This window comes from Dufourea novaeangliae, unplaced genomic scaffold, assembly GCF_001272555.1.
Source record: "Dufourea novaeangliae isolate 0120121106 unplaced genomic scaffold, ASM127255v1 scaffold125, whole genome shotgun sequence".
In the NCBI taxonomy this organism is placed as follows: domain Eukaryota; kingdom Metazoa; phylum Arthropoda; class Insecta; order Hymenoptera; family Halictidae; genus Dufourea; species Dufourea novaeangliae.
In genome coordinates, this window is record NW_015374020.1 from 3,991,189 (window position 1) to 4,016,303 (window position 25,115).

General features: G+C 30.3%; 4 protein-coding genes and 1 long non-coding RNA gene across 5 annotated transcripts; all 5 read right to left on the reverse strand.

The window, feature by feature from the left end:
• Positions 1–344: 344 nt before the first annotated feature.
• Positions 345–10,080, reverse strand: LOC107188970 (endoribonuclease Dicer). Its single transcript, XM_015577375.1, has 26 exons — positions 9,915–10,080; positions 9,000–9,161; positions 8,726–8,903; positions 8,411–8,650; positions 7,966–8,257; positions 7,805–7,881; positions 7,628–7,731; positions 6,971–7,109; positions 6,766–6,896; positions 6,441–6,681; positions 6,110–6,370; positions 5,299–5,568; positions 4,852–5,028; positions 4,587–4,791; positions 4,181–4,502; positions 3,746–4,104; positions 3,501–3,649; positions 3,262–3,369; positions 2,887–3,186; positions 2,591–2,806; positions 2,246–2,446; positions 1,597–1,678; positions 1,288–1,508; positions 799–970; positions 656–731; positions 345–516 (listed from the first exon to the last, which is right to left on the reverse strand). The coding sequence occupies exons 2-26, from the start codon at positions 9,155–9,157 to the stop codon at positions 357–359; spliced, it is 4,839 nt and encodes a 1,612-aa protein (XP_015432861.1). The 5' UTR covers positions 9,158–9,161; positions 9,915–10,080; the 3' UTR covers positions 345–356.
• Positions 10,081–12,054: 1,974 nt separating this feature from the next.
• Positions 12,055–13,141, reverse strand: LOC107189078. The gene is made up of 3 exons (XR_001516230.1): positions 12,904–13,141; positions 12,626–12,721; positions 12,055–12,157 (listed from the first exon to the last, which is right to left on the reverse strand). It is a non-coding gene; the product is annotated as an uncharacterized LOC107189078 (long non-coding RNA).
• Positions 13,142–13,536: 395 nt separating this feature from the next.
• LOC107188946 lies at positions 13,537–18,020 on the reverse strand. The gene is made up of 10 exons (XM_015577348.1): positions 18,005–18,020; positions 16,511–17,929; positions 16,066–16,427; positions 15,632–15,985; positions 15,293–15,563; positions 14,869–15,218; positions 14,479–14,703; positions 13,939–14,414; positions 13,756–13,867; positions 13,537–13,692 (listed from the first exon to the last, which is right to left on the reverse strand). The coding sequence occupies exons 1-10, from the start codon at positions 18,018–18,020 to the stop codon at positions 13,537–13,539; spliced, it is 3,741 nt and encodes a 1,246-aa protein (XP_015432834.1).
• A 633-nt stretch (positions 18,021–18,653) lies between these two features.
• Positions 18,654–22,164, reverse strand: LOC107188947 (serologically defined colon cancer antigen 8 homolog). Its single transcript, XM_015577349.1, has 9 exons — positions 21,971–22,164; positions 21,764–21,898; positions 21,327–21,663; positions 20,485–21,256; positions 20,174–20,412; positions 19,969–20,080; positions 19,666–19,783; positions 19,138–19,214; positions 18,654–19,066 (listed from the first exon to the last, which is right to left on the reverse strand). The coding sequence occupies exons 1-9, from the start codon at positions 22,162–22,164 to the stop codon at positions 18,654–18,656; spliced, it is 2,397 nt and encodes a 798-aa protein (XP_015432835.1).
• Positions 22,165–22,717: 553 nt separating this feature from the next.
• LOC107188948 (major facilitator superfamily domain-containing protein 12-like) lies at positions 22,718–24,621 on the reverse strand. The gene is made up of 7 exons (XM_015577350.1): positions 24,315–24,621; positions 24,039–24,246; positions 23,756–23,967; positions 23,304–23,660; positions 23,071–23,221; positions 22,875–22,993; positions 22,718–22,800 (listed from the first exon to the last, which is right to left on the reverse strand). The coding sequence occupies exons 1-7, from the start codon at positions 24,619–24,621 to the stop codon at positions 22,718–22,720; spliced, it is 1,437 nt and encodes a 478-aa protein (XP_015432836.1).
• Positions 24,622–25,115: the final 494 nt, after the last annotated feature.

Sequence of the window (25,115 nt, forward strand, 5' to 3'; positions counted from 1 at the left end):
AGTTTCTCAACCTATGAGTCGTGAAAAGAAAACTGCTACCTTAAACAGCCTGTTTTATTTTAATTCGTTAGTCGTACATTTTTTCATATTTAGTTAAATGGAAGTATTTGGCTTCAAGATTTTAGTCGTCTGGCAAAAAGGTTGAGACACACTTATCTAGGGTATTCGTACACCTCTAATAGTAATATCGACAATTCTTATAGAAAGATATATCCAAGAACATTGTTCAGTAATTTGAGGGTATCCAGGTGTAACGCTGGCTTTTTAATGAGATTTAGGATCGTAATAGAGGACCGAGGAGCCTTGTGACACTCATCGAAGATTTACTGTATTCGTTAAAATGCAATTCATTTTCCTTAAGTTTTGTACAACAAATATTTTAAAGCTTGCTTCGCAGCAGCGCTTTTGGCTTGCTTTTTATTTCCACCAAACCCATGGAAGAGTTTCAACTTCCCAGCAATAACGACTTTTAATGACACCATGCAAGAATTCGAGCCTTCAATAGGAACTACTTGCCTACAAACAAAAATACAACAATATATATATCAGTACCATGCTGCACATGTTGATGCAAGCGTGAATGATTATAAAATAAAGTTAAAAACATCAATTCTCATCTAATAAATTTTTCTAATAAAAAATTAATTACACTTACGAAAATTGTGGGTGGGCTCCTTGAGTTTCGTGTATTACACGAACCGGTTGTTTAGGAATATTTTTACTAAATCCATCTAAAGAACAGTTAATATTTAAAATAAAATATAATTCATGTATTTCCTTTTTATTCATAAAGCTTACCAATTTCCTTATACATGAGAGAATAAATTATTTCCCAAACTGTGGTAAGACTTTTTCCACAATCTAAATATATTGCACCTATCGTAGTCTCAAATATATCTCCTAGAGCTTTAGGGACGTCTACATATTCAGCCATATTACATTCATTTTCTTCTAGTAAAATCCATAAAAGCTGAAAACACAGGTTCTTAAAAATATATGTACACAATATGTCTCGCAATGGTTGATACACGTGAAAGGTGATTCTATGTATGTACAATAACAAATTGAAACGGTGGAATGAAATTGTGTCTCGAAAAACTTCTTTTTCAAGAAAATGGAATTCGAAACGACACCAACTCGATTGCATTAAAATACTTGCATTAAAATACGACTGAGTGTGTTTTGTTACCTTCGATTTGTTTTTGTACGTACAATCTCACACCTTGTACATGACCGATTACAATTTAAAATGCAATGCGTTCAATATTTTTTTATAATGTAAAGTACCTCATCATTTACAACATGGTCCCTTTCCTCTTGGAATTTAACAAAACGATTTATAGCATCATTCAACTGTGGCGCATAAGCTAAAAGCGCAGTATGTAAACCATATCGCACAGCCAAACATGCAAATGTAATATTATTAACGAGAGCAGATCTTAAGTCTGTCAAAGCACCAGGATTTAAATTTCCACAATTTTCATAAATATAACACGTAATTAAAAAGTCTGAAATAATAAAGCTTTTGTTTACACATGGTTATTTTAAATTAATACCAGAGAAAACTTTAATCCAAGCTTCTAAACATTTTCTTACCAAGAATAGCATCACCAAGGAATTCCAGTCTTTGATAACATTCAGTTGTAGTATTTGCACTGAACGAGGGATGTGTGAAAGCCTAAAACATTTGTTCTATGTGAAAATAACTGTACTTCGTAATTAAATATGTAACATTGACGTTTATGCAAATTGATTTGTCAAAAACATTCTATCAAATCACTAGTAATTTTTACTTTCTTCTACTAATCTGCTATGTACAGGATGTGGCAAAATTCGTAGAACAACCGAGAAAGAAATAATTTTAGGTGTAAAATCAAATTCGAAATATAAATTAAAGTTAGTTCGTACGAAGTTTCGTTTTTCGATAAAATTGATTTGGTTAATATGCTTATGTATTATTCATTCACTGCGTCTACTTATTATAAGCTCGAATACATGCATATCAGTTGGATTTCAAAGTCAATTTTTTCGAGAACAAAACACCATACAAAAAAATCTTATTTTACATTATTTTTACACATACAATCAACATTTTCTTGGTACACTTGTACCACATGGTTTAGCCACACTCTGTACTTTCCATCGTCATTATTAGTTAACAAATTTTCACTATTCGCAACAGACGGAACTTATGATTCAACTTAATAGTGTGTGTACCAAAAATTGTAATAAAATGTCGAAATACCTGTAACAAAAACCCTCGATTTTGAAACTTGTAACTTAGTCTCTTTTCTATATCGGAAGCCCACGGCATGAAATAATTGATAGTTTCGGCATCAATAATAGAATTTTCAGACACACTAAATAATAACTGATTAACATCAGTTTGTTTTGGCAAAATTTCGAACCACTGTAGCAAAGTGACAGTATGTTTAATACCCATATTCTGTTAAAACATAAATGTACCAATGAATTATTAGGAATACAATTTCATTCATGTTTAATATGACGTTGAAGCAGTGCAACAGATATAAAATTCATTATTTAAGCACTTTACACAAAAGGAGTAATATCATATTTTTGTATTTACTGTAAGATAGACCCCTATCAGTGCCTCTACACAGTCGGCAACTGTTTTATCAGAAACAGTTTGTATTCCAAGAAAATGCTCAAGACCAGTTTGTAATTCAGCCTGTTCCCAGTTTAAAATCTTAGTTTTAATTGTATCTTGTGTAACTTCAGTCACACAGCCATTAAATTGTTCGTTTTTTGGTATGTGTATTTCATACAAAACATTTGGCGATACCTTTTATCGAAGAAAGAAAATTTTATAATGCTTTTACAAAAATGTTATGGTAATTATATTCAACTACTAAATTAACAAACCTGCGCCGCTAATAACAGCTCCTGAAGCGGTCTAAATATTGCATACGTGGGAGCAATGAAATTGCTTAAGGGTATAAAGTCATCGACTTTTATACGTCCTGGGATCAGTTTCTTTGTTCCACAGTAGTAAAGGTTACGATTTCCAATTATCTTTCCCTTCAATGCTGTCAGTGGACCTTCGTTATAGTCTGGAAAATTAGTATACAAAAATAATGATACAATAAATTTCAAGTATGCATCTCCCAATGTCTCCAATCGTTCCAAGTCAAACGCATCATTTCCTAATTTACTTGTCAGCGCCTACAATAAATTATGTTTCTGTAATATGTTTTTGTATACTGTAACTGCCGTAAAGGAAATGCAAAATATACCTACATACGTAATTTGTACAGGGTCTGGACTTCGTGAATTATCCGTCGATAATATTTTCAAACTACGCAATGGAACCGACGGCTTATTCTTAAATTTAACTTGCTTAATTGTCTGCAAAAACATATTTCATGTAACATTCAAATATTTATAAATTAAATGTAATTCTAAAAAAAAAGATAGAAACTTATGCACTGATGACTGCATATTTTATGTTAAAGAATTGTAAATTATCTGACGATTACCATTGTGATGGCGTCTGTATTGTACCCGCTAGTCATAAATTGACAATAATGCTCAATATCAATCATTCGAACATCTTCAATGGTTTTGAATAAATTTTGCGGTTCTTCATCTTTTTCCCATGGATAACAAAGCGCGTCAGTATTCAAAACTACGTAAAAAAATCAAATTTAAAAACAGCATAGAAAATCAATGTAAGTTCGTTGCGTTGATGAAATAAGTTAGATTTAAAAAATATTATGTGTACCGTCTATTTCTGGACCGCTTAATACCGGTTCTGGTTGCGGATTTTCAACACATTCATCAAGAGAAACTTCCATTATAGAATCAAGCGATTCTTCTCTTTCTTCATCTTTAATTACTAACGAAGGCCAACGATTATCACTGCATACTAATCCTAAATTGGCTTCCTTAGCTATAGTACACCTTAAGTCTTCCGCAATTAAAAGTTGCGAAACTCTGTGTAATATGGAAGGCAACATTGTCGCTTTCAGCCAATATAAAGCTGGAAATTTAATTATAGTACATAATTCTGGAACTAGATGCTCCTTCAAATCATTATCCGTGTCTATACATTTGCGCTTCTTTGATTCGGATTGCATACGTCTGTTCACAGAAATTGAAATTAGTTATAAATTGAAAGTTCCTTCAAATTCTAAACAACGATGTATTTGTTCATTACCTAGGTTTTATGTAATTAATTTTCTTTGATATCGTTTTTACTTCTAACATTGGTTGATTTGAATTTTTTATTGTTAGGCCATGTTTTTGTTTATAGTAATGAACATACGAGTAGAAATTCTCAGTTGGGAAGCATGAACTTGGTGTAAGGTCCTCGCAAACCTGTGTGACTACATATACATTTGTAGCCGCTCTATAGTTTGGCTCAACTAATGCCAGCTCGTAATCATCATACTCAAAATAAAAAGGATTTGGTGGTGGTATGTACTGTATTTGCTGATATTCATGTATCACCTTCCAATTTATTTCGTTATTTTCATTAACTAGAACATTATGATTTATTCACCCCTCATTTCTATAAAACAAGATTGTCTCGTTTCATCGATGTATGTAATTTTTAAACTTACCTGGGACAATTAGAAAACAATTATCACGATTGTAATTATCGAATACCATAAATGATTTTATAATTCGTACAACTTTACTGAATATTAAATCGTGAAAGGCTTTTATACATTTCATTTCTGTTGCAGACAAACACAATGGTGTATCATTAATTTTAACGTCAACTTGTAATTCACCGACATTCATAAAAATTGGGAAAGACGGTACCTATATAAAAAATATAAGCGATTAAATGTTGGTTTCATTGGCATAAAAAATTGGTTCTACCTGCGGCATTCTCTTCGAAGAAAGTATCCCAAAACCCGCGCCATTAGATAGTAAATTATAAAACACCAAAGAACGATTATCGTCATGTGCTAATGAATACGTAGGTGTCGCCTGAAGTAGATGAAGATACACTTCCTCGTTTGGCAAGGGATATGCACTGTACAGAGCTGATGGAAACTGAAAATAATATTTAAAGTAGATTCAAGGTAGTCTACGAATCGGTCGTAACGATATTTAGGTTGGTTTTAGAAGATAATAGTAAGGTAATAGTTTAGATAAGAATTTATTAACAAAAACTAAATTTTGAAAGCATCTTCCTTGCATAAGAATTGATGTTATATTGTGTTTTTAAATAGCACCAAGAAAGAAAGGAGCCTATATACGTGTCTGAAAAATAGAAGAAAAATTGTAAATACATATATAAAATCAGTTTACATCTTGATTTACCTGTAGTTTATGATGTCGTTTCTTTTTGTATGTCCCATATATTTTTGTTTCGGACTTATCCTCTTCTTCCCAATTTGGGAATAAATAATTTAAATTCTGTATCCTAGAATCCACCGTCTTGGGGATTAACTTATCAGATAGTTCACCATGTTTATGCAGTTCTATACACATTTTCAATGCAGCAGACCTCTTTGCGCATTTAATGGATACCATAGGATCTCCTTCTACTATAGTTTTTACAGGAGACACAATTGGCAATTTAAGCGACACCTAAAAAACATTTTTACGAGAAACCGACTATTGTATTATAAGCACACTCAAGGAAATAATTCCTAAACAAAAGTAAAATTGGTAATACAAGGTCATTGCATATAAAATTTGCGGCATTTCATATTCTGTCGGACTTTAGAGAATTTTGTAGATCAAAGATTGTTTACATTCCTCAATGAATCACATGTACGCTCACTCCGTCATTATTGAAAACCTAAGGTCTTGGAAGTAAATTATTGAATTTGAAACTAATATTTAGAAAACAGTATTAATTGTACCGAGTTTGTATCTATATCAGAACCTTAAATAAAATTTCATGAATTTTAATCGTAGTGCATCATCTGTATTAATGTATTTTAGATACTCCATAAGCAGTCTTACTGTTGACATAAATATTGTAAAATGTGCAGAACATTCTCTATCTTAATATAATATGCAAGTAGTAGTCACTGTTAATAACTTTCATTCATAAGAATACCATGAAATATTGTAATCGGTGAAACCGAAATTTTATATGCAACGACTTAATAGTTTCTAATACCTTGTATAATTCATCTTCATTTCCGTGGTTATGTTGCTTTATTTTATATAATTTCCAAGTTGGTGCTAAGCATACATACTTCAAATTCATTAATTTTGCACAATATATATTTATAATAGATATTGCTGACTGTTCTGTTATGATACACACTGTTCCATTAGGCTGTACAACAGTGTACGGTTCTATTTCATATGAATACAATTCAGATTTAATTTTTTTTTCGGATATATCTTCACGATATTGCGTTTGACCAATTAATAGCTATATGGAAAATTTTAATAAATTAGAACCAAAGTTAAGGCAAGAGAAGAAGTGCGAATAGGAACAGTACCTTTTGTAAATATGATTCTGTTCTTTTAAAACTTTCAAGTCGTGATATATAGTTACTGTCAGATTTAGACAACAATAAGGTGTACTGGCTAGTCATATACCGTGCTCTTCCTTTACTTTGTATATACGATCTAATATCCATTGGCAAATTATACCTTACAATCAACGTGCAAGTTGGTATGTCTATACCTTCATCAACAACGTCTGTAGCAAGAACACAGTTCGTGGAGCCATTTTTGAATCTAAAGAGATTACAATTAAAGCAACAAAATACATTCATTTGTAACTTCTATTACACTGAACAGGTTGAACGAATACAATCATACTTGTGTAAAACTTCCATATTCCATTTAGATAAACATACTGATTCTTTGCTAGTTTTGTAAGGATCATTTGAAAAACCAATTAAGTAATCAGGTTTTAAGAATTTAAATTCTTCATCATATCTAGATAAATTCTAAAATAATAAAAATTGTACTACAATTATAGCCAATTAATTTCTTTTAAATTTCGAGAGAAATTAACAATTACCTTCAATACGTGATACAATACACTTGCTGTGAAACGTCGCTGCACAAAGATAATACAACAGAATTTCTGATTATCAAACCTGTTTCTGTGGAATTCTTTTAATATAGCAAAAAGTTTTCGTACTTGATCGGATGAATAGCTGCAATAACACGATAAACCAATATCATTTGTTAAACTGTGTAATTTACATTAGTACAATAAAAGCGGAATTTTTTATATACTAATTTCACCACCATATTTAGATTGTACGAGTAAAATTAAAAATTAAGTATACAGTAGACTCCGTGTTATGCGGTTCCGCTTTAACCGATCTCCGTTTTAACCAGCCGCATTTTCATTGAGAGCCTCAGCGGGACAACAATTGACACATTGTTCGGATTTAATTTTGAAATACATACAAAATTTACCATGTCCCTCCTATATAACGCTTATAATGCTAAGTGTACTTCTGAACATATAGAAATTAACATTGTACTTTTTAACATATTGTTTAAATGGTTATTAGTTCTATTTTTTATTTATATTAACTTCATATATGATATTTGACATATATTTTCGGATTAACCGGCCATTCGTTTATCCAGCTCGGAGTCCGGTTTTATAAGAACCGATTAAAAAGGAGTTTACTTTATTAGAATAAATATAATTAAAACAAACCTGTGAATTTTGTTTGCTTCTGCATTATCTTTCATTTCATCTTCTAATAATTTCCGAAATCTTGTGAATTCTGAAATAAAGTATTCCAAAACGTACGCAGTTTCCTAGACATATAATTTATGATTAACAAATCAAAATTTACTTGTCATTTCTAATTTAAATTACTTTATCACATACCACATCTTGAGTATTTTTTTTTATACATTCTATTTGGATCATGTGAAGTAAAATAGATTTACTTGCTCCATATATTCCTGCATTATAAGTGAAATTCAATTAAATGTACATACATGAAAGATTTAATACAAATACATCCTCATTGGATCTTATGACTGTACCAGCATGTGCAAACTGTTCCCTAATATCTAGTAGTACAGACTTCAGTTTTTTATTTACAGATTTCGGTTTGAATTCTTCACTCGTTTCAATGTTCCTGAAGGAAATCAGTAACTCTATATTGTTCAAAAATTCTATTATTTTATCCATTAAATTATTAATAACTATTCCAACATCAGGTATAATATAAGCATCAAATTTAGCAATTGTTTCTTTTGGGATCCCATAATAATTTTGAACTTCTGATGCAGAATTCACTGTGGCTATTTTTGCATGAAGTGTGGTTTCCAAAGCCTGTAGTGAAATTCAAACATTGTAAATGCAATACAGTTTTGTTTTTGTTCTCATGCTGATTTGTATGAAAAACAATATTCAATAAAAACACTTTATTGAAAAAATTACTGTGTTATTAAAATACTCAATTTGAATAATATACTCTGAATTTACCTGAACAGTTGAGTCTACTTTAGGCATGTTTGTATTACAGTTTAATAATGTAGCTGTTAAACCTAAAACTTTTGGTTGTTCTTCTTTAGGACAAAACTGAAAGCGTTGCATAATTTGTCTCATTGGGTGATCTGACACAGCCCTATGACATTCATCCAATATCAGTAAATTTATTCTACTTAAAAGTATATACCCATGACAAATTGCATCTAACAAAATTTGAGATGTCATTACTAAAACCTGCAACAATAGTGTATGTATAACATTCGCATATATAACATTAGTTTTAAATAATGTAAAATAAATTTTAAATACCTGATATTTTTGTAATTCCTTTGCCCATTCAGCATCTTTCCAACAATCAACCCCCATATCACCACAGTATCCTCCACATGCCAATCCAGTTGTTCTTGCAATATATTCACTTTGCTGTGTAACTAAAGGGACTGTATTAACTAGGAATACAGTATGTTTCCCACCTTCGTTATAAGGTCTAATATAAAATAAAATTCATAAGTATAATTTTGATTGTATCATTGTGAAAAGAAATATTTAAGCAATATTATAAGTTTCAATTACAAATATGTACTTTCGTATATCAGCACTTAATGCTTTAATAAGCATAACAGCTATAAAAGTTTTTCCACTACCAGTTGGTAAATAAATAATTGTATTTTGTTTGTGTGCAGTTTCATATAAATCAATTTGATAGGCTCTTGGTGTAAATTCATTTGCATTTTCTTCCATTATCCTGAACAGAAATACATTTATATTAATATATCAATATTAACAAATTGCACAGAGGTATAACATTTACAATAAACCATAAAAAAAAAATGACTGAAAATTTAACTCAATTATAAAATACATAATTGTTTAAAACCTAATATAATAAAAAATGTAATAAATAAACTGTAAATTGTATGCATTTATAGCTATTTTGTACATTCAAAACATATTAAAATAAAATATTTTAATAAAAATACTAATAAAGTCGGCTGTATTATTTTTAATAGATGAAATGAATTATTCTTTGATTCAGATTAATGTAAAATGGTATTTGAAAATGAAAATTTGCATAAACATTCGTAGTTTTTCATGACGCTTACAATAATAGTCTTAACTCTCAGACACCGAATGCCGGAGCAACGTATTGTGACTGACGATGGATGACTATGATTCTGTGATTGTTACCTATAATAAAAGTTCCGATATATTTTCTACAGAATAAAGTTTTCTTTTCAGTTTTGAATGCATTATTTCTCCGAAATCCATTTTTCAAATGATATTAAGAAAGATAAAATAGTTGTTTGTATTACTGTAATAAGATCCGATTTCTCGACAATCGACTGTCGTAACAAAGGGATCAAAATGACATTCAATATAATTCGATGTATGATGGTTAAATGTGTTGATAACAGTTGATACTGTTTCTTATATTAAAAAAATACAGTGCAAATAACATGTACGAGGAAAGAAAGAATTAAAGGAATGAACATAATACCAGCGTAAATTACGTTTGTATCCTAATATTATCTGTACTGTAGCAATTGTATAGTAGATCCGTTGTACACTTGTATATGAATCACAATGTTATTCCTTCGCGACCTTCGTGACTATTGTGACTATTGGTGACTATCTATCCATATGTATCGGTAATTGTTCTAGACCTTCCAGACTATACGCCCTGTAGACCTGTGTGCGATGAGGGAAGTAGGGAATTTCCCAACTATGATACTGTATGATACGTTGATATATTTATGTTGTATATAGATCAGTAGAGATGGGTAGAAATTATCATACATAACTTTGATTGGTTGATACATATGATTCGAATGTATGATAATTTCTACCCATCCTGCCCATCTCTATAGACCGGTACACCCAGTACACCTCTAACTCCAGTTCTAACAACCTCTATGTGTTACAGTAGGAATTCGTTAAGGAGAAATAGGAATTCCTCTACAGACAGGTAACCAGTAACCACCAAACAAAATACATAGCGTTGTTCATCTCACTATTGTCTCCCAAAAAATTTATTACGTATATTAAGGTGACCAGATGTCCCGGATTTGAGTTGTTTGTTCCCATTTATTCCCATTGAACTCTACACCGACGAACAACCTCGGCTTCTACTAGGGGAAAAATCGGCGTAAGGATTGTTGCGTATTTGCAACTGGTAATATTTAGAATCAAACGCCATCTGTTGAGAATTCTAAGAATAAATACATGTAGCTACACTGTCATCTGTAGGCATAGATTAAAATTACTTATTCTTAGAATTCTCAACAGATAGCGTTTGATTCTAAATATTACCAGTTGCGAAATGCAACAGAGTAATGGTCTCCTATCACTTGGAAAATTCATTCTAGGTACTGAAATAAATATTAAATCGAATATTAATTTGGCATAAATTTCAGTAATTCCCAATACCAAGAGGTAGAAACCTCTACGCCACTTTTTTCCATCGACATAGGAATTAGAAATGACTGTCGAAAGACTGTAGTGCCCTCGCTTCATGGCAAAGTTTGAAAGTACACTTTGTTTCTTTTAAGTTTAAGGGATCACCCCCACCACGAGAGTTTCCGGACCTGGTTGCTGTGAATATGACCGTTCCGCACAGCTGCACAGTCACACATAGTCATACACAATCACAGTAGAAGGCAGTAGAAGTACGTAGAAGGACGAGACTGAAGAGGAAAGGAATACACAATCTTTATTGCAGTATCTATTTACAGTAAATAAATAAGCACTTGTAATTCTTCCACTGTATCCAATATGTTTTACGTTTTGTAACCTATATTTAAGTATTGAATGCATTGACTTTATTTTGAATTATTATAGATTCAGGAAAAATGCGTCTGGGAAGGAAACACATTGAAATAGCTACAAGATGGTAAGTACTAACTATAGTTTTTTGAACATATAAATCAATGCAAACACAGTTTGAAATATCTAATGTATACGCGGATATTCGATCAAATTCAGCATTTGTGTTAATTACATAACATTTTCTTCTGTTTCCTAAACATCACATGTGAACTGCAGATCTTTATGCAAGTATAGATTGTTCTATGTACATTATTTTATGAAGACTAGAGTTAAACACTAGCTTATTTACTTTATAAAAGACTTTGAGGAGTTAAGAAGAAAGTAAAAATTTTATTAAGTTTTAAAGGAATCATTTATTTTGTTGGATTTATAATTTTATGTAAGCTGTGATTGTATAAAGTCTGTAGTATAATTATGTGTTTTTAAATTGAACTAAAGTTACTTATGTATAATATATTAACTTTCATGTACCTTATTAAATTTTTTCTTGTTTCCTTTTGTTAATTAGGGTTCCATCTGCAATGGTTTATGGAGGAACAGCTGGCTTAGCAATAGTTTATTTCACTGATTGGAAACTAGTAGCTCAATACTTACCATTCTATGGAGGCAAATTTAAAGAAGGCTAAAAAATACATCCATTATGTTCTTTTATGTAATAAACTATAGTATTGTATAATTGTTAATTGTATTATTTATTGAATGAACTTATATATTTATAACTACATATGATACTACATGCATTTGTGTGAACAAATATTATATTTCAACGGGTGCATGCACAAAATTAAAAAATAATTTCACGAATAATCGATCTTTTTCATTTCTTCTTTTTCTTTATAGTTTTCATAAATGAAATTTGCATACATCTCAGCTTCATTGTGTTTATTAAACCAAACATGGTTTTTTATAAGGAATCTGTAAACAATATAATATTAATTTATGTTGTAACAATATAATTGGACTACAGATTTTAATTGTGTACAGCATGTATGACTGTGTGAAATACAATAAGACATAAACCTTTAACTAATTTTGATGAACTACAAATTCTATTTCTAATTCTATAAAATTCTTAACACACTATTGGGTGCTGACTTTCTTCACCATCTGTTCTCTATTTTCTACCACTTTCTGTTTTAGGAAAAAATGTTACAAAAGTATTATTATACATTTATAATTATGTATAATATTAAATACTTTCGTTAAAATTCTGAAAGTTTATGTTGCATCTCTGTTTATGAAAATTCAGAAGACACATTGTCTATGAGTCTGCAACATCTATTTTTAGACATACTGTCCAAGAAAACTTCTGTTTCCACAAATTACTTAAAAAATGTTATTTTGCATAACAGTCTGTAGTGTAACATGCCAAATTACATTTACCTGTAACATAATAAAAGTCCTAAACCTGCACACACAGTTCCCAACAGCTTCAAACGAACTGACGCCAGAAGTTTACTTTTGGCCATCAGGAAGTTTCTTTAAAATAGTAAATGTTATTATTGGAAATATAAAGTTAATACTACTTTCTTATGGTTTTAATAATGTTTTATATATGTATCCATATAATTTATCAAGTCATAAATTTAATAATGTTCAATGATTATTTCTGTTTGTATCAACGTCTTTAGTACAATTCATTCAGAATAAAAATGACTCACGTTTATTTGATTTGTATCGCCAAAATGCTCTTGACTGTAATTCTTTATGGGCTCATTCCATATATAATAACCAGTAACGCAACCTAAAACGATCGCAAGATAGATTTGATCTTTCGGTAATTTGCTGAAGCGCATTCTACTTGTTTCTTGGAATAATCAAATTTTTCTTAAAATTTAGGTTTACACAGGTTTACATTATTTTAGAACAACTTTATAACCATTTATAACCTCTCGTGGAAATAGTCATAGACATAGTGGACATAGATTTTTTAATCATATTATCCCGGTACACAATTTTAATACAGCTTTCACAGACCACTTAATCCTTGGGTTAGTACTAAACCCGTGTTAGCAGCACGATCGTATAAGACCGTGACTGGAGTGACCGTATCCTTCTTATCCTGATTGCGTCCACGTCTGTGCTATGAAAAATTTGGCGGGAAAAATGACAGAATATTTGAAGTTTTTTTCATTTAAAGATACGTTCCTAATAATTAGATTACTAGTAATAGAATTCACATGCTGTTTTATTGAAATTGTTTTTATAGACAATTTTTCATTAACAATAGATCAATATGTTATCTATTATATAAAAATATATATGTACATAAATTTTTGCTATATACGCATTAATTAAATCTTTCCAGAAAATTTATAATATTTGTTAAATACATCTAGTTGGGTCTTAAAAATCTCTTGCATTGAAATTGGTAATATTCGAAACAGTAGTGCAATTCCATGTTGATCGCATATACCAATTAACAAGTTTATACAATTCTGTAGAGTAACCTAGAACAGAAAGTTGGAAGTGACAAGTGTAAGAACTCCGAAAGATATATCTGAGAGAATTACCTTAACAGATGTTGATATAGAAGCTTCTGAAAACAATTTCAACAAATCCGCTATCAGATAAGGACTTAATCTTGCCATGTCTTTTTTCAATTTTATCAGGGAGCCTGTGAACCTGTCCATAAAATGGAGCAACTTAAAATTCATGTATACCTTTTTAAAATGAACCAAATATGGATAACTTACTTCTCAATATCTAATGCGATGCATTTGAATATATGCTGTTCAGATTTATCTATCATAACTTTGGACTTATGTACAACAACATTTAGTATATGTCTGTATAAAATTAGCAACGCAGGTAATCTATCTGTAATTAGGTTCGTTCTCATTTTTAACAATATGTTACACAATGTTAACGCATCTTGACATGGAAATATTGTAGATTGTTGCAATGATTTTAATCCAAGAAATATGCTCATATCGATAATTGTACCAGACAGATATAAATGCTTGGTAGCAAGAATGCTTTGTATTAATTTCAATAAATTTGTCCAAAGTTCTTCCGATACATTTAACACTTGTATTATCTGAATTAATTTTTTAATTGCTATTAAACGTAACCTATTTCTATCGTGAGACATATTTGTTTTTAATACAGCTTGCCATATGATACAAACATTCTCTAAGTCATTCGGTTGTATGTGTGTGATTGCTTTTACCTGTAAAATCATAATATTTCTATATACAAGTTATTTGGTTTTCATATTTATAGAAGGTACATACCATTTGATCATGTAAATGTTCTAAAAATACTTGAAGTTCTGTTGATTCACTTGATTCTAATAATGGGAGAAGTACATGTGTAGATGGATATTTGAGTAGAACACACCATATTCCTTTCATAGTTTGTTCCTTAACTTGAAATATTTTTCGATTATGAAGGACAACAACTGCCAATTTCAAGCCTTCTTTTAATACGTCATTCTTTTCACTTCCATTACAATCATTCTGTTAATCAATTATTTAAAAATATAGTATGTCTAATAATGACGAAAAAACAGAATTAGCTTAAACTTCTTTATGTATATGTATATTTATATTTACCAAGAATATATTTAGAAGCGTTCGCTCTACTAAATTTTTAAATTCTTTGTTAATATTTTCGTTGGTCACATTAATTTTTAATATTGAACTTAATATATTCACATCATTCATTTCCGTGACAGTGGAGGGTAACATTTTCATTATGGTTGTACTTAATTTTATTTCTGCTTTTCTAACTATTACTCTTTGGTCTGTACTTAATTTTTGTTTAACATGTTCCACAGATTCTAGTAAAAACTGTAAATCCTTCTTAGAATGTGCGAACGCTTTTATAAGTTTCTTTAAAGTTGTGTATGATAAACCATTTCTAAGAGATAATTCCAGAGTTTTCTGGATGTTTCTGTTGTGTGACAACTGACATAATAATAACGATGGATCCATGTATTGAAATATATGAACACCAGGTTTTTCTAGAAGATCTGAAAGTACAACGTTTTTTAAATGTACTACTGAATTTAATTTTCTCTTATATGTACATAAAAAGGGAAAATACCTGAAAGTATTACATTAGATAAGGAAATTATGTCCTCATTTTGATTACACTCTATCCTAAGAGCGAATATAATGATGAATATTATTAATCTTACATTGGCATTCAGGTGTATTAGAGGTAGATGAAGCAGTACTTGTAAGTACACTTTTATTTCACGCAACGATGCATTCTCTATTTGAACCCACTCTTTCTGCGATAAGATGTCTTTCATATGTATTACCATTTCATTTAGTTTCTGGTTCTCGATACCTTCATCTTCAAGCAAATGTTTCTGAGATACATAAAGTAAATATTATTTAATTGCTCAAATAATGGTATACACAGAACATTCAAACTTACTATTACAAAATGTTTGCATATAGACTTTGTCGCTCCTTTTGTTATCAAATTTTCCATTCGTGTAACAACAGAACTTAACAAACACATTACAAATCTTTTGTTTTCTTGTAAGCTGTCGTTGTGTAATACTTCTACCCATTCGGAAAAACTCTCCTCACTGGAGGTCATATCTATCAATAATGAATCTGCCACTTTTGGCATCTCCTTTTCACTCAAAAGAAATATTGCATGTCTATCAAATTTCAACATAGACTTCCAAAAGTATTCTAAACCACCCACCAGACTATTAAGCGTAATAAAAGATACGTTTGATGTATTTTTAGATATCTTGGCTTGTTGTAAAATAAGTTTATTCTGAAATTGTAACATATTAATACTCCAATAAAATAAAACTTACAAAACAATCTATGTCAATAAGAATAATAAAGACATACTATGCTGTTTTTACAACTATCTGTGCCAAAATTTGTAACTCTCTGAATTAACTGTTGCCACTGATCTTGCGATATTGGACATCTCAAGTCTCGTGTAACTGCTTTTGGTACATAATATTTTAAAGTCTTCTGTGTCTCATTCCACGAATACATTGCACGTAATAATATTACAATAATTTTCTCGTCGTGATTTAAGTGTAAAATCCTGTCTACCAGAAGCGATAAAATATTTCGCAAATCGTCGATAGCGTTTATAAATTTTTGATGAGATGTCAATGTTCCTGTGTACTCAAAAACACATACACTGTCTAAAAGCATAATAAGTAACTCGATGGTTATATGCACAATAACTATATTTTTATCTGTAATAAATTAAGAACAATTAAATTCTGATAAAATTAAATTTATATCAGATTAATATTTTTTAAAAATTTGGTATTCTTACGTGCATCTTCGGATCGTAACACTTCTATGCAATCTGTCTTTAAGTGATATATTAATGTCCTTAATATAGATACACCTTGCGAGTTTGTGGTACTATTCACTGCTTTCTTTAATTTTTCTTTGAATTCTTGTGGAAAAAACATGTTAAGTTTTGTATTAGGTATTGTATTTAAAGAGTGTTTTACAGCTATTAATATGAACGAAATCAATTTTTCCTCGTGTCTCAAATGTATAACTGCGTTTAAAATAGAAACCATTAAATTTGTATATTCCAAGGATAGATTTCCCAGAAATGCTTTTCTCAATATCTCTTGAATTCTTTTCTCAATTATAAGAGGATTAAAAGAACAGAATTGTGCAAGAAGATCATAGTCTATAGTACTCATACTGTCGTTTGATAAAATATTGTTCATTATATTCTGACAATAGTCAAACAATGTGACATCTTGCACTTTATTATTGAAATTAAATGTTATATCATTTAAATGCTTCAGCAAAGCATTTAAAATTTCTTTTTTATGTATTCCAGCACATTCCACTAATTCTCTCAGTATGAAATCCAATGCAGCACTGTCAGCTTTAAATACACCTACTGCTGCATGAAAAATAAAAACAAATGTCCTTAAATTGGCTTGAAAATCTTTGGATTTTATATTTTCTGCAAAAGCAGATACTAAATCTGCAAACTGAGTTGTACTTTCATTTCTAAAAGATGTAGCATCCTGTGCATATTTTTTTCCAAATATTAATTGTTGAACGCATTTATGTGCTGCTGCTCCTAATCTATTAGTTTTATTGGTACACTTATGATCAATTATATTGCACAAAGGATATAAAATATCACGTACAAATATGATTTTTAATTTGTCTTTTACAATAAAAGCAGATTTAGAAATTTGTATCATATTTTCTATAATGCTAATTATTGTATTATATATTACAGATAGCATCCCATCACTTTTGATTATTAATTCTATATCTATTCCTTCGGCTGAGTCCTCTTGAATGTTAAAGGTATATTTGAAAAATTTCAATGCATAAATTAAAAGAGATTTTACTGCAAGTCCTAAATCCTCTGGTTTGCTAATGAAATATTGTTGCATCGAATTATTAAAGACTATTAATCTATAGCATTCAAAAACATCATCGTGTACATCTTTTATATTTCCTTGTAGTTTTGCAATGAGTGCATTAACTAACAATTCTTTCACATCGGCCTTTATATTCAAATGTTCAGTTTTCAAACAACTTTTTATAGACCTCCAAACATTTTCATCTGTGGAACATGTTTCGCAGAGCCATTGTAGAATAAGATCTTCTTTACGTACTATTGGTAGATCACTGGTACAGAAAGCATTTTCTGCCAATTTCAAACGTTTTGGTAACGGCTCTTCATCAGAATTCAAACGTTTCAATAATTCTGTTAAATATATGGGGTAAGAATATTGGTTATAAATATTTGATTGAGGTTATAAGTAGTCACATGTTAACTTACCTGTTGATAAAGCCATTTTATATAAATGTATAGGATTTTAATCCACTTTCTTAATCCTCAGCATTTGTATACAATCTTTCATTATCTAATTAACAAATTTCATTTTATTTTATGTAATACATTGTTTACAAATTTGCAAATAGATAAACATATGCATGGTTTGCCTCAGTTTGCCTATCACCATCTATAACAACTAAATACATACTGCCTGCCCTCTATGAGTCCAAGTAACACAAGATTCATTTATTCAAAAAATTCAAGTTCAATATAAATTAAACGTGTTACATATATTATTCGAATAATAAATAATACAAAGTTTACATTCAAAATTAAGAACAAAGTTAATGTATCATAATATTACATTAATTCTTGTGAATATATAATTTTTTATGTATTTATTCATAATATATGTATGCATTTAAATGTATACATTTTATGAAAAATGTATATATGAATTTATAAAGTGATTCTCTTGCTGCGGAAACCAAACGCCTTGCGCAGCGAGAGAATCAGCCTGTATAATAGAATACTTGGATAAGATTTAGCATATTAAAATATACTGTACATAAAGTACTTATCCTATAAATTCAATAGTAGAATTAGTAATATTAGTATTACTGTTTTATACATCCAATTTAAGATACTAAAATCATGATGTTACATCATTTGAATTCTGTTCTACGTCAATATATTCTTGTTGTTCATTAGCCATAATACTAGATTGGTCATATGAATTATACTCTTGTTCAGTTACATATGATTCTAAAGCTTGGTTGTCCATTACATGTTCTTGCTTGTTATCTTCATTTTGATCTAGTTCGTACATCTGCATTTTTGTTTTCAAATCACTCTCTACCTCATAATCTATGTCATACCTTCTCTCATTAGATAAATCACTCTCCAACAATTGATTATTCATCTGATTTGAGTTATTTGCTTTCATATTATGTTCTTGATGAACTGTATGGGGTATTGTATTTTGTGCTTGCACTAGCGAGTTAGGTGATATATTGTTAGGAAAATTTACTGTAGATTCATTGTTACTTCCCGTCGATGCGATTCCTAAAAAGTCTCATTATTATAAAAATAATTTTAACGATTGTAAAAATACGATGATGCATAGAAAATACTACCTTCCTGGTTACTAAAAGTACTTTGTATTTTGTTCGACAAGTACTCTATGTTGTTTTGTAAGTTGACCATTTCTTCCCTATAGAATAATAGATATTAAAATATAATTTCAATATACATCATACAAATGCTACAACTGTACTTACTACTTTGTGTATCTTATAATATTAACATAAAAGTAAGCATATATGTACATGTATATATATATATGTTGCAAACATATGCTATTACTGTGTTGATAGAGGTACCTTAAAAAGATACTCATTTCTTTTTTGGAACTACTTTTACTTTCAAATCAACCTTAACAGTGCGTCTCTTGTTTGAAGTTGAAGTAGTTTTTCCAACTCTTGTTACGTCTCTGTCAGTGACTCCCTCTGTCAACACAGAATAGCCCTAGATGTATTCAATGAAGTAATGTAAAATATCTGTTAATTATCCAGTAATAAATCATTCAACTCTTCTGAACAATCTACATATAGTACAACTGCGTATAGTTTGGTATTTCTTTCTACATTTATCTAAGAATATACTTGTGCTTGAGGTTGTTTGCTTCCAAACGCTGTGTGAGAGATTGGCATTCAGCAGTCAGGTGAGAGACGATCGTAGCCTGATTATTCAAGGCATCTTCTAGACCAGCCACTGTAGCAGCTAAGAAATGCGAACCCATCAGTCAATTTTTAATAAATTGACTAATTCATTTTCTACCCATGCTAGGCATAATGTCAGCATGCCGATTTCCCACACGCAATATGTTGTTGCAAATAACAGTAACATAATACAATTTCTCAAAGACAATATACCTAACATAGGCATTACATAAATTAAAATCTTACCATGTTTGGTTTCCATATCCATTATCATAGAAGTCAATTCCTTTTCGTTCTCTAATTTTGATGGAGTTTGTACAGTAAAATCGTCCGAACCTATAGATTTATTTGTATTAATCTGGAAAAAAAGAAATACGTACTTGTACTCAGCGTCAAAATTAAGAAGTAAACCTTTACCATTGTGAACAATATTTAACGTTTAATATTTTACCTCCTTCTCTAAAGAAATTATATGTTCTGAAAGCCTTAAATTCTCTCTTCTGAGATGAACCAACTCAGCTTCTGTTCTTTCTAATCGTTGTTTGTACGAATTTATTTCGATTTGTAATCTACTTTGCTCTTGGCGACCTTGTCTTTCGTTTCGTTCAGCGGTCAATTTTGTAGCTAGAACTTCTTGTTCGGCACCATCCTTTTCGGTTAATGCTTGGTTCAATTCACTTTGTAAATTTGCTACATACAATATAGATTATAAAACGCTATATAATTTATTAATAATATTTACGATCAAATTATGAAACTTACTTATCTTGTTTTGAAGTTCTTTTTTTAAATTATCAATAAACGTTTGTTTTTGAGATAATTCCCTTCTAAGTTCTGTCAACTCTCTCCGCTGTTTTTCAGATTCTAACTGAGATTTATTAGCCGCATCCCAATGAGAAGTTATATCAGCAGACAATTGTTCAACTTGCTGACTATATCTACGTTCTGCTTGTTTTCTTTCTTCGGCAATACGTTTACTTGCTTCCTGGGTAGCTTCTCTAATTTTCTCGTGTTGCCTATCTAATTCTTCCTTCAATCTCTTGATCTCTACTTCACACTGACTTTTTTCAAACTGCATCTGCTGCATACCATCCACAGTTTGCTTCATTTTTTGGAATGCTTCGATTTCCTTTTCTTGTACCAAAGTTACAGTTTTTTGTAGGTCTTCTATTTTCATTTCTGCTTCATATTTAGCATGCAAAGCTTTTTCCAACTGATTTTTTATTTCAAGTGTATCATTATTTAAACAACTCTGAGATAAACGTTTTAAATTAGACTGATTCTCCTCTTGAGCTTTACGTAATTCTAATTTCGCTTGAGTCAGTTGAGCTTCCAATTCACTGATTCTCGATTCAAACACTATGTTAGGACCTTCCAGAGTTTTAGGTTTTTTAAATTCAGATGTCTCTGTTTCAATTAACTTTTGTTTATCATTGTCATTATCATTTTCCTTGATGTGTACATAATCATCGAGTGCACATTTAAAGAATCCTGTTTTGTTTTTATAATGCAGAGCTTCATTTTCAGCAACAACCTAAACTTATTAAATTAAATTCTTTGAACAAACAATAGTACTTTTTTAGTAACTGAATGGAATAGAATACCTCTCTGACTTTATGAAGCAAATTGTTTAGTTGATTTCTGCAAAACTGAGATTCTTGATGTAACTGTTGAATATATTCCTCTTGTTGTTCAATGAAAGAATTTAATTCTGGAGGGACAGATTGTGAACCTGCAGACGAAGGTGCCAAATTGCTGAATGCTTTTGTTGGAAGCACAGTTGTGCAAGAAGCAAAATGTGGATCTGTAATTCTGTGTATTTTTTCAGGTATTTCTTTCCCCCTAGATTTGTTAAGGACTACACTCTTGTCATCTGTATCTTCTTCAGATTCATGAATTTTTATATTACTGTATTGTAGATCTTCAATACCTTGTGATTTTCTATACAAAAATTATTTTACACTTTATATTGCACATATAAATTATATCATACATATAATAGATAAATCAAAGATGACATAATAAAATCATATGAAATTACCCTGATATTGGCTTTGTAACATAAGACTCAGCAAGCAAATACTTCAACTTGGAAACAGCTTCCCTATAAGCCATCTCCGTGTAATCTATAGGTTTTTTCTTACTTAAATCTATTTTCTGAATTACATTTGCCTTTCTATAAAGTTTAAATGCACGTATGTATATAGAACGTAATATAAAATAGTAGATTTACATAATTCCTACTTACTTGGATTTCAAACTTAATCTTTTCATTCGGGCAGAATTTACGGGATCCGTGTAATTTGAAAAATTTCCTTTTGCCTTGAAGTAATTCCGCAGGGGGAATTTTATGCGTGCCAAATAAGCGCTTAGATTTCCCGTAGTTGTTCCCGGTGTACTATTAAGCTGGCATCGACGTCCGCAGTTGCTCGTTTCAAACATTCTGGGTTCGTTTAGCCGATACTGCCGAGTCGTCGTATATAAGAATGTACGCTAATCAATGAACGAGGTATTCACTTGCTCAACACACAAGTGAATCGTTCATAGTAACGCTTAAGAAAATCGAAGTTTGGCCCAACCAAACATAGTCAGAGAAGCGTGGCAGTAAATCGCATGCCAGATGGTCGTTCATGCTTTATGGTGACAGGCACCGTACCATCACGCACAGACCTTTCGTGACTTATTACCAGGAATTTCTCAGTAACTTATATATCTGTCAGAGTTACAAAGAAACTTTCATGATTTCATTTTTTTCACTGAGTTTTAAAATCGCATTTAGAACTTAATAGAAGTGTATTACTACCGATTTAATATGAATTTTTTATATTGGTTCTACCTCATAATACACACGAACAGTTAATACATAAATTAAAGTTTACTAATATACTAATAATTATATAATAACAGTATTGAATTATGTGTATATATTATTCCTAATTCGTATAAAAAATAATATTAAACTTCATTGATTAGTTTAATAAATTTGTTTTCTAAATTATGTGACATGCTCTTGGCGTGGTAAATTGTCTGGTTCGGTTTCTGCTACTGTTTCTTGTTCTGAACTTAACGTACTGTAAGCTGAAAGAAGTTGAAAAATTTATAGGAAAACTGTAATTTATAATCCCTTATTATGAATAATGTATTTATATTACCTGCATTGTTAGAAAATGGTTTTATGAATATAATTGCTATTAAACCAAATATTGCAGAAGAACCACAGACATAAACCAAAATATCTCTATAGTAATTTTTGGAACTTATCCATCGTGTCCTAAAAAAGTTATAAAGTTTACAAATTGTAACACAAACACAATTCTATGTACCTCGGTAATCTGTAAATGTACTAACAAATATTGAATAATCATAACTGCCAAACCATTAGAAAGTTTATCTGTAAAACTCATGATACCATAGACAAATGCACCATTGTCTGTGTCCAGCCCAATAAAATCTGATGTAACACCAAGACTGGTCACCAACATGATGGACCCTGCAAATCCTGAAACTCAGATTAATTAATTTTTCAAAATATTTTACATATTCCTTAAGTTGATAATATTTGACATATTATACAGTATTACCTAATATCACAGATATTGGGTAGATTTGATATTTTGTAAATGTTATGCCTGTACCAAATCGTATCCAAATGCAAGCACATGTACCCAAGAAAACACCGAGGTAAAATGACATTTGTCTGCCTAGCTTTGTATTCAACTTTTCTATAATTAGAGACATTAGAAAACTACTCAGAAACATTATTAAGGGAACAACAGCCAGAGATGTAGCTGGCATATTTAAAGTCTCATGTAAATATAAAGGAACATAAATTTGTGATAAATTTATAAATAAACGTGTAGGCATATAAATGAAGGCTACTTGATACAAGCGTGCATCTTTCAATAATACTGACACTGATCTTGTATTTCTATGCAATCCTAAAATGGACACAACAAATAGATGTTAGCACTAATTAGATTTTATTGATTATGTAATAAATACAAACACAAATAAGATACAAAATTAATCTGACCATCAAAGTTATTAACAACTCCCTCCTTGATAAAAACGTGGAAGAAAATAGATGCTAGAGATCCTATTCCTATCCCGATGAATAAAATTTCTTGAAATTTCTTTGCATCGTCAGGGCCAATTTGGGAATTAGAATCTTTGTTGTTTGTTACATGTAATACTGCCCATGTGATACAATAAACAAAAACATTTGAGAGAACAGTAAAGCTATATCTGTACAAAATTAATAATAAGTATTATAATTTCTTATTTTTATGTTTTTTTAAAAGATATAAGGAAAATACCTGATAGCTATGAGCTCTGTTCTTTCACGTTTGGTAGGTGTGAGTTCAGGGACCAATGATAAGTGAGATATCTGGACAGCAGCCCAACCAAATTGAAAAATTACAACAAATGAGGCATAATAAATTAACTGAGCCCATTCATGAGCAGTTTCACATCCGATACAAGGTGAAAATATAAAGGGAAAAGCCAATAAAACACACAAGGTACCTAAAACATATTTTAAAAGTTTTTATATCTTTTTAATACATATAGAAGAATACATATAATATATATACCTATCAAATGCCATGTTTTCCTCTTTCCATATTTACAAAGCCAGAACTGGTCATTCTTATCAGAATAAAATCCAACAAATGGAGTAGCTATAGCATCCGTTACTTGACCAATAAGCAAAATTACACCGGATAAAGTTGCATCAAATCCCAGTACCAAATGAAAAAACACTAATAAATATGTAAACCACATGGAAGCGCAAATATCATTAAATATATGTCCTACACCATACGCTAATCTCAAAGAAAAGGATAAACGTTGAACGATTTCAGTATAGTCACTCGTCATACTTGCTCGTTCTGTTTCCATTATTAAATGCAATATCTATTTATATCAAATTCTATCGTATAATTCAAGTAAAATTGATTTATTGGGCGAATATAATGCGTATAACCTATTTAATTATTATTTAAAATGTCACAATCCCGCGTGTTGTATACAATGATTTTGACATCTCCTAGATGTATTCAATAATGTAGTAAATATTATTAAATGCACACTGTTTTTAATGTAATTTTATAAAACGTAAAACTTCTTTGTAACTTGTAAATACATTAATATAAATAGAATCATATGGAATCGAAATTACACCTAAGAATAAGCAACAGATAGAAACGTTCGAATATGATTCATTATTATTAATTGGACTGTAGAAATTTATAACATGCCCCGGTATGCAGGACACAATAAAAGAAAGAATAGTACGAAGTTTAATAACAATATTACACCATATTTGATTTAATAAAATCGTTGGTGAAAAATATGAATTTCTTTAATATCACTTTTCATAAATTGATGTATAA

Coding starts and splice junctions, on each gene's coding strand:
- LOC107188947 (XM_015577349.1), bottom strand. CDS start 22,164: ATGTTTGAAACGAGCAACTGCGGACGTCGATGCCAGCTTAATAGTACA. Junction 21,899..21,970: donor AGATTAAGTTTGAAATCCAA/GTAAGTAGGAAT, acceptor TAAACTTTATAG/AAAGGCAAATGTAATTCAGA. Junction 20,413..20,484: donor AGAACTTCAAAACAAGATAA/GTAAGTTTCATA, acceptor TATTGTATGTAG/CAAATTTACAAAGTGAATTG.
- LOC107188946 (XM_015577348.1), bottom strand. Junction 15,564..15,631: donor TATGCAAACATTTTGTAATA/GTAAGTTTGAAT, acceptor TATGTATCTCAG/AAACATTTGCTTGAAGATGA. Junction 15,219..15,292: donor ATCTAATGTAATACTTTCAG/GTATTTTCCCTT, acceptor TTGTACTTTCAG/ATCTTCTAGAAAAACCTGGT.
- LOC107188948 (XM_015577350.1), bottom strand. CDS start 24,621: ATGGAAACAGAACGAGCAAGTATGACGAGTGACTATACTGAAATCGTT. Junction 24,247..24,314: donor GAAAACATGGCATTTGATAG/GTATATATATTA, acceptor AATATGTTTTAG/GTACCTTGTGTGTTTTATTG. Junction 22,994..23,070: donor GTTATGATTATTCAATATTT/GTTAGTACATTT, acceptor TAACTTTTTTAG/GACACGATGGATAAGTTCCA.
- LOC107188970 (XM_015577375.1), bottom strand. CDS start 9,157: ATGGAAGAAAATGCAAATGAATTTACACCAAGAGCCTATCAAATTGAT. Junction 7,732..7,804: donor AAAAAAATACTCAAGATGTG/GTATGTGATAAA, acceptor TTATATGTCTAG/GAAACTGCGTACGTTTTGGA. Junction 2,807..2,886: donor AGCTGTTATTAGCGGCGCAG/GTTTGTTAATTT, acceptor CTTCGATAAAAG/GTATCGCCAAATGTTTTGTA.